The sequence below is a fragment of the Otolemur garnettii genome, unplaced genomic scaffold (assembly GCF_000181295.1).
Source record: "Otolemur garnettii isolate 467f Iridium unplaced genomic scaffold, OtoGar3 scaffold00047, whole genome shotgun sequence".
Lineage (NCBI taxonomy): Eukaryota > Metazoa > Chordata > Mammalia > Primates > Galagidae > Otolemur > Otolemur garnettii.
This window is the reverse complement of record NW_003852442.1, coordinates 8,305,834-8,314,751: the sequence shown is the minus strand read 5'-3', so window position 1 is coordinate 8,314,751 and position 8,918 is coordinate 8,305,834. Positions and strand designations below refer to the sequence as shown.

Here is an 8,918-nt window from a genome sequence, read left to right as displayed (position 1 = left end):
GCCGAGCCGGGTCTTTTTCTTTAACATAGGCACTTCCTAAACTTTTCCTCTCATAATCTATGCCATTAACATTTAAGAATTTTAAATAGGTATTAATTATTGGTACAAAATTAAAAAGTTACAAAAGGGCATATAATGAAAAAGTTTCTCTCCTTCCCTAATCTCAGCCAATTATATCCTTCCCTGGGAGCAATAAATGTCAATTTGTTCTGCAGCTTTCCAGAGAAAGCCAAAGGGAGAAAAATATATGTGTGTGTGAGTATTACATATATAGTGTTATTGTTTTGTATTATTTTCATAGAAATGAAAGCATACTACACACAATTTTTTATATATATGTATCAATTTCTCTTGAAGATGGTTCCACATCAGTATATAGCAGTGACTCTCGTATCTCTTCCCCTCTCCCCAAGCCCCAGTAACCCCTTATAATTCTCATTACAAAAGAATAGCTATGTAATATTCCACTGGGTAGATGTCACACAATTTCTCTGAGTCTCTCACTGATCTGTTGGTTATCTGCAATCTTTTGCTGTTTCCATGCCTCAAGGAGCAAAGTTTTACATATGCCATTTCATAGGTGTATAGAAACCTCAGGATACCTTATCAGAAGTAGCCGCAGGGACACAGATTTGTCATTTTGATACAGACCCAAATGTCTTTTGGACGGCAGCTGAGGTCTTTTGTTCCATTGTGTATTCCAACTTACATTTTGGTATCTCATGACTTTTTTTGTTTGTTTGTTTTCTATTTTTTTTTATTAACAAGCAAAGGTATCTCAGGACTTTAAACAATTTCCAAGCTGAGAGCTCAGCCAGAAAGGAAGCAAATCATTTACTGAGGAAGACTCAGGGTGTCCAACTCACAGCTGGCAGGTCACATGTGGATGATGTGAGGATGTTTTCATTTACCTGTGGCATCAGATATCATGAAAATTATGCACAGACCTTTTTTGTTGCTTTTGGGCTTTCGTTACTGTTGTGTATTGAATGAGTGGCCCAAGCTGACTCTTCTTCCAGTGTGCTTCAGAGAAGCCAAAAGGTTGGATACCACTGCGTGCAGATGATGACATACAATTTAAATTACTTAGAGCCACTGGCCTAGAATGAAAGGGGAAAAAAAGACTAAGAAAAGGGAGCAAGTATGTAAATCCTATTCACAACTCTGATTACTGTTCCTTTCTCACTTTTACTTGCTTTCTATTTCCTGGCAGCTAATAATTATTTTATTTGCTTGCTTAGTTTTCTATGTACTTACAGAATTTCAACAAACAGCTTTTATTCTAGTTGGTCACAATTTGATGCTTAGAGGTATAAAATTCAGTCAAAATCTTGTTCATTGAAATATTATTGCTAATTGTGAAAAACTCAAACCAAATCAAATATCCAATAGGGAACAGATTAAATACATTATAGTTTGAAATGCTTTGCAGATCTCAAAAAAGGAAGGCTGATCAACCAGTACTGACAAATGAGCCAAACTGAGCCTTTAATTTTCCATCATAATGTATACTTGTAACTCTAAAATTTTATAATAGTTGGGCATGGGGGTTCATGCATGTAAGTCTAGAACTTTGGGAGGCTGACAATGGTGGATTGCTTGAGCTCAGGAGTTGTAGACCAGCCTGAGCAAGAGCCAGACTCATCTTTACTAAAAATAGAAAATTTAGCCCAGCATTGTGGCAGGTGCCTGTAGCCCCAGCAACTTGGGAACCCGAGAGGTTGTGAAGACACTCTAGCCTGGGCCACTGAGTGAGATGCTGTCACAAAAAATTAAATAAATTTTTATAATAAGCATGTAGTTTTGTAATCAGAAAAAAATTATAAGAAAAATTTAAAAACAATCAGATGCAAATAATCTGTATTATATTTTTTCGTAGTTATTCATATGATCAATCAGATTTTTAACTATTTTATTTCGTTATTGGGGAAAAGTCTGTTTTTTTAAAATTTGTTTTTCCCAACTGCACAAGTTTGGCAAGTAGGCCAATCATCCCTGAGATAAGTGAAGAGATTCAACTCAGAAAAAAGGAAAACCAGAAGTTTCAGGAATAAAACGTTTCAAATAATGTTTTCAGGAAATGAGTGCAGAGGGGTGACTGTAAAGGACGCATTCGCTTATACTAAACTAAGTCTTAGGCAGTGAAACGCTTCAACTTCGTCCCAGACAAAAGCAGGAGCATCCAGGGGAGGCGCGCGTCTCACACTCAGGTCCACAAAGGAACACCTGCCCCTTCCTTTCCTACAGTGCTGGGATGTGGAAACGCAGCGACACCGTCGGGTTACTGATGTGAACAGCGCTCGGCCTTCAAGGCTCCTAAAGGGACTTTTCACAGTCGCCCTTCCTCTAGGGCAGACCCACGGATAGGATGCCGGCCCGAGGCAGGCTGTCCCCAGACTTCTGGCCTCTGTGTCAGGACACACACGCTGACACCATCACTCACTTCTGGGGGCTGTGAGGGTGCGGGAGAAGCGGAATAAAACAACAGCTCTGCTCGCTCGGAAATTTAACATATGCGCAAGCCAGAGCGCCCGCGGATACATCCTCCCGAGTCCTTACGGGCTACGCCGGGCTCCCGGGGACCGGGGACCGCTCGTCCCTCCCTCACCCCCAAGCTCCGCTCAGCCCCGGGGACCACCAGGTCCGGGCGGGAACCACGCACCTACACGAGCGGGACGCGCAGGCGATCCCCCTGCAGCCGGTTGAAGGCGGGGAACGTGCTCCAGGCGAGGACCCCGCCGCGCTCGGGTCCCAGCAGGGCCACGAGCAGCGCCTGGTGCTGGAAGCGCACGGTCGGCTGCTCCTCGTAGCTGCTCCGCTTCAGCCAGAACCCTGCGTAAAAGAGGGCGGTGGGGACGCCGTCAGCAGGGCCGGCGCGGGCCGAGCGGGCCGCGGGAAGCGGTGGGGAGCCCGGGACGGCGCAGGCTCACCGTGGCTCCGGAAGGCCACCAGCAGCGGCGGGATGTAGGTGAGCAGGGCGGCCAGCAGCAGGAAGAGCGCGGCTTTGGAGCAGAGCCCGGCGCGGTAGCCGCGCTCGACCGGGTGAGAGAAGAGCTCGTAGAGCGCCAGGGGCGCCGCGCGCAGTCAGAAACGCCGGGACCCCGCGGGGATGCCGGACGGGCGACCAAGTTCGGCTCCTTCTAGTTGCTATAGTTTGGTCTCCACGGCAACCGAGCGCTTGCCATGGAACCAATCGCAAAGATGCTGGGCTTTAGTGGGTGGGGCTAACGCGGCGGCACGCGGCGGTGGACAGTCGCCGGCAATTAGCGCTTAAGCTTCCTTAAAAGTTGAGCAGTAACGCGATGTTTTCGTGGATCTCAGTCGTAGCCATCGTCACTATTGACATTTGTGTGAAATAAGATGTTAATAAAAAAGGTGACTTGTAAGTAAAGGCGTGCTCTGTGTGATTTCTTTGCTCCCCATTTGGTTCATACTGAAGTCCAACCAGTCCCGCTGTCCCAGGCTAAGACCAAAGGCCGGGTTCTTTCGCCTCCAAGTTTTGCGTTGCTTCCACCATGCTCCAGAGCAGGGCAGACGCGGAAACAACACAAATCCCCAGGCACTTGGATCGAGGGCTATTACTATACAGCAGTTTTAGGGGTTGCTGTGGTCCTCCCCAAAGATAACATTGGCTTATCACGTAATAGAAGGGTTTGGCCGGCGCGCTGATTCAGGCCTGTAATTCCAGCACTTTGGGATGTCGAAATAGGTCGAATACTTTAGCTCAGGAGTCTACGACCTGCTTGGGCAACATAATGAGATCCCATCTCTACAATGATTTAAAAAAAATAGTCAGAACAGAAAAGTGGAGGGCTGGCCGGAAAGTATCCAGCTAGGCATGTGTCTATTTTTCATTTACACGGTACATGGCTGTACACATTGTGGTCATGGTGGTATGTGCCTGTAGTCCTATCAGGAGGGTGAGGCAGGACAATCACCTAAGCTCATTGCCATGAGCTATAAAGACGACACCACTGCTCCCTACCCAGGCAACAGAGCAAGATCCAGTCCCACACAAACAAAAATGGAATGGTTTTTCTTTTCCCCTAAACCAATATTTTGAACATGGCAGAAGGATTTTTTAAATACTATTGTCTGCAGCCAAGTTCCTCATCAAAAGTCCCTGAAGGATCACATTGCAGTGTCGGAGAGTGAGGTTTAGGCTCAAAGTGGAGCCTGGTAAGTTGATGCCTCTGCTTTGGGGGCAACCTAGAAAGGGCTTTTTGATGAGAACAGCTCAGGTCCTAACACACACACACATGCACACAGAGATCAAGACTGCCCATTTGGGAAAACTATTCCAGAGTCCTTGTCATAGTCCAAGATGACAGTTAATGTCATCAGCTATATGATGATTTTGAATATCATCAGGTCCAGTACTCCTCACTCTTGCTTTAAAGCTTTTCTGGGATGGCAAGGTAGTTCTTAAATACAGCAATCATTAGGCTTAAATCTATGGTATGATTCTGACATATTGTATCTATGCTTTTATGTAAATTACTTTCATTTACTTAACCACCAAAATGAGGGTCTTTTAGAATAAATGAATCTAGTGTCAACTTCTGTGACTTTCCTGTGAGGAAGGTGTTTTCCAAAACTCTTTCTTTCAATAGAAGCAAACAAATACCCTAGCTAAGTCACTGCTGAAACAGGGATGTGACTGCTAAGAATTTAGGTGTAGGAAGTGCTTCACATTTCCCTGAGATGGCATGAACTTTGCAAAAATCGTTAGTGATAATGGTTAGTAATATTTACTCTTTGCAAGCATGATTTGTAGAAGCTAGTCTTTGTGGTTTTACTTCAATTCTTTTAGAGAGAATATTAAACTTTTACAAAATGCTAAGGGTCTGCTTTATATATTATGTTCTTTTCATATACGCATGACTAAGAACTGACTTCTTGTGTTTCATAAATTTACTTCTAAGGACAAAAAGAGTCATTGTCTTAAAACTATACATTTTAATCATGATCCTCGCCTTTACACGAGTTCCTATTCAAGGTCTTTCAAAGTATCCTAGAATTCATGCATGTCTGCTTCAAGACTTTCCAATATGTCTTTTCCCAAAATATTTATCCATTTGCTTTCCTCTTACAACTCCAACCTTTGTTTTATCTGGAAGGGAGAGTTTACCTTCTGAAAAATGTTCCTTTCTCTCTTCATCAGAAGACTCGAGTTCTTTGTGAAATCTTTCTTGTTTATTCTCACTTGGCTTTGTGCTGGTCCCTAATGTCCTAGCTACCCCTTAGTATCCAGGTTCACACACCTCTCCAAGCCTGAAACTCATTCTCTGTGCTTTATATAATTGTGAATGAGTAACTGCATATATTCATCATCTTATTTTTCCTTCTGACTCACCTTCCCACCTAGTATCCCCCTCAAGGAAGGCATCCAGTGTTCTTAGAATATTCAATAGCTAAAGACAATGACCCAGTAGGTAAAGAAGGTGATGCATATCATCAAGGCAGATGAGATAAGCCAATTAGAATGGCAAATTGGAAAAAAGACACCCCAAAAGTAGGTAAGAATAAAAGACAGAAGACAGTGCACATCATGAGATGGTCAGGAGTTTGACCCCTGAGTAGGTGAGCAATGAATCTTTTCCCCAAGAAGTATACTCTCAACCTGTGGGTCGAGACCCACAGCAACTGTATTAAAGGGCTGCAGCACTAGGAATGTTGAGAACCACTGCTCTAAGGTCTTACACATTCAAGGGGATATAAATGTACCTTGGATTAGGACACAAATGACCAGCTCTGTAACTGGAACTTGCGTCCAGTTTCTAACACATTCACTGATTCACTGATGATTAGATGTTAAACTCCACTTTCATTCTTCAGTGTTTAATTTTCTTTGTGAAAGATATTTCCATATATATATATATATATATATATTTGACTCTGTCTCTCTTTGTCACCCTTGGTAGAGTGCTGTGGCATCACATAGCTCACAGCAACCTCCAACTCCTGGGCTTAGGCAATTCTCTTGCCTCAGCCTTTCGAGTAGCTGGGACTACAGGCACCTGCCACAACACCCACCTATTTTTCTGTTGCAGGTTGGCTGGGGTCAGGCCTGAACCCACCACCCTCGGTATATGGGGCTGGCACCCTACCCACTGAGCCATAGGCGCCGCCCATATTTCCATATTTTTATTCACTGCCTTGCTAATCTCATCCAGATCAATAGCTTTAAAGACTTCTCTGACTTTGAGACTCATAGAGTCATTCACCTGTTCTACATCTTCATTCAGATGTGTCTCTTGGGCATCTCATACTTAATATTCTAAAACCAAATTCTTGATTTTCACTCCGCAAGATGGCACCACCCTATCTCAGTAAATGGCAGTTTCATCTTTTAAAAAACCTTGATTGTAACCTATCCCTCACATCCAATCTATTAGCAATTTTTACCAGTTCTACCTTCAAAATATATCCAGAATACAATCGTTTCTCCTAACATCCCTAGACATCACCTTGGACTAAGCCAACTTCATCTTTCACAAGGGTTACCACAACATTTTAACTATTTCTGGGCTTCCACCCTCACCCCCTACAGTCTACTAATCAAGCCTGATATTTAACAAGAAAAGCCATATTGTGTTACACCACTTCTTAACACCCTAGACCAACGGTTCTCAACTTGTGGGACAGGACCCCTTTGGGGGTTAAATGACCCATTCACAGAGGCCGCCTAAGACCATCCTACATATCAGATATTTACAATATGATTCATAACAGTAGCAAAATTACAGTTATGAAGTAGCAACAAAAATAGTTTTATGGTTGGGGGTCACCATAACATGAGGAACTATATTAAAGGGTTACGGTATTAGGACCACTGCCCTAGACTGACTTCTCATCTCATTCTAAATAAAATCCAAAGTTCTTTTTTAAATTTTTATTAAATCATAGCTGTGTACATTAATGCAACCATGGGGTACAATGTGCTGGTTTTACACACAATCTGAAATGCTATCATCAAACTGGTCAACATAGCCTTCACAGCATTTTCTTGGTTATTGTGTTACGACATTTATATTCTACACCTAGTAAATTTCACATGTATCCTTAAATCCAAAGTTCTTTACATAGAATTAAATGCTTAACACAGTTCTTGTTCTATTTCTCTTTGAACTTAAAACAGACTCCCGCCCTTGTTTATTTAGCTCCTACTACCAAGACTTCCTACAGATTCTTAGAATATGCCCTACTACTTTTCTTTTTTTTGAGATGCAGTCTCACTTTGTTACCCTCAGTAGAATGCCATGGTGTCACAGCTGACAGAAACCTCAAACTCTCAGGCTCAAGTGATTCTGTGGCCTCAGCCTCCCAAGTAGCTGGGACTACAGGTGCCCGCCACAATGCCCAGCTATTTTTAGAGAAGAGGTCTCACTTTCGCTCAGGCTGGTCTCGAACCTATGAGCTCAGGCAATCCATCCTCCTCAGCCTCCCAGAGTGCTAAGATTACAGGTGTGAGTCACCACACCAGGCTTGCCTACCACTTTAATTAGCATTTCACCCCACAATCATTCTCTACTAGTCATTTACCCTGCCTCATTTTTCTAAATAGTACCTATCATTACCTGACACATTAATTTTTGTCTTCTCTCAGTAGAGAGACAGACACTCCATGAGAGCAGGTGTGTTTTCTGTCTTGTTCACTGTTTTCCCCCAGCACCTGGAATGGGACTTCTGTATGCAATAACAGTAATTTCTAAGCATGAAATTCAAAACATTTTTTTATTTTATTAAAACCAAAAACCTATTCTGGTTACTCAGACACACAATCTTAAAATAACAAAAATGCTTTTAGAATGAACTTAGCTTCCACAGCATCAGTCAGGAATTTCAACTGTAGAAAATGATGAACAACAGCCAAACCTACAGGCCTTACAGGTGCATCAGAATCCCAGGTATGTGGTAGGGTTCATGTGCTCAATTAAGTGAATATTCTCGATACATGTTCACCAGCTCATAAACAAGATGATGACCCATACCAGACTGCCTTGATGACTTGGCTTGGAAGAAGGTAATGAACATCACTGATTGGAGAACTTCAATGCACCTGCTGAAGCAGGTGACACTCGCACAGCCCAGGTTGTGATTGCTGAGCCACTCCCACTGCCAAACAAGGAAACTTATCTCACGACCATTTCTCAAGGAAATTCTCCAAACCTGACGGCCACTTCTAATTCCTCTGCACGTTTGGTTAAGGAGTCTCTTTATGATCAGATGTTACACTCCTCAAGTGCTTATTTGTGACACCTTTTTCTTAACTATTTATTCAAATATTTATTCGTGAACAAAGGAAGGAAATGGGGTTTGTTTAAATTCAATTTCTAGGTCCAAGCTTATCTATTAAGGCTGGCCCTAATACTGGGTTTCTGGTTGTCAGAAACCACACAGTGTCCTTCCCCACACAGTGTCCTCAAACTATCATCACCCCCGATACTGAGTCCCAAATCTATCACCACTCCAAATACTGTCAACGTCCGAAACAGGCCCCCTTGTTATTGGCAACCACTAGAGACCCCTCTTTTGTTATATATACCCCCAAATACCGTTCTTGTCACCAATACCCCAACCCGACTTCCCTTTACAACAGTTCTCTACAAGAGCCTTGTACTATTAGCCACACCCCCGAACCGCCCTCTGTAACAGCCCTGTACTATCAGCCATGCCCTTCTCGTCACCAACACTCCCGAGGTCCTACTCTTACTGTCATCAATTCCCTGAACATTCCTTCCTGGAGTTGGCAATATCTCTGACAAACGTCCCTTAACCAACGTTGTGTTCTCCCCAACGCGCAAAGACCCTCGAGGCCCCCCTCGGCTCCGCCCTCTTACTTGAGGCTCCGCCCCTCGGCGCTCCTTCCTGGCGAATGGCGCCGGAAGCTCCGCCCCTTGTTGGTTGCTAGGCTC

General features: G+C 43.5%; 1 protein-coding gene across 1 annotated transcript in view; it reads right to left on the bottom strand.

The window, feature by feature from the left end:
- The window catches only part of LOC100965627 (transmembrane protein 231), a gene marked incomplete at its 5' end in the record, with an annotated part of 26,175 nt that extends 23,091 nt beyond the window's left edge, over nucleotides 1-3,084 (bottom strand). The window contains 2 exon segments of the mRNA XM_003803989.2: nucleotides 2,663-2,832; nucleotides 2,931-3,084. Of these exon segments, the coding sequence (XP_003804037.1) occupies nucleotides 2,663-2,832; nucleotides 2,931-3,084 (324 nt within the window).
- Nucleotides 3,085-8,918: the final 5,834 nt, after the last annotated feature.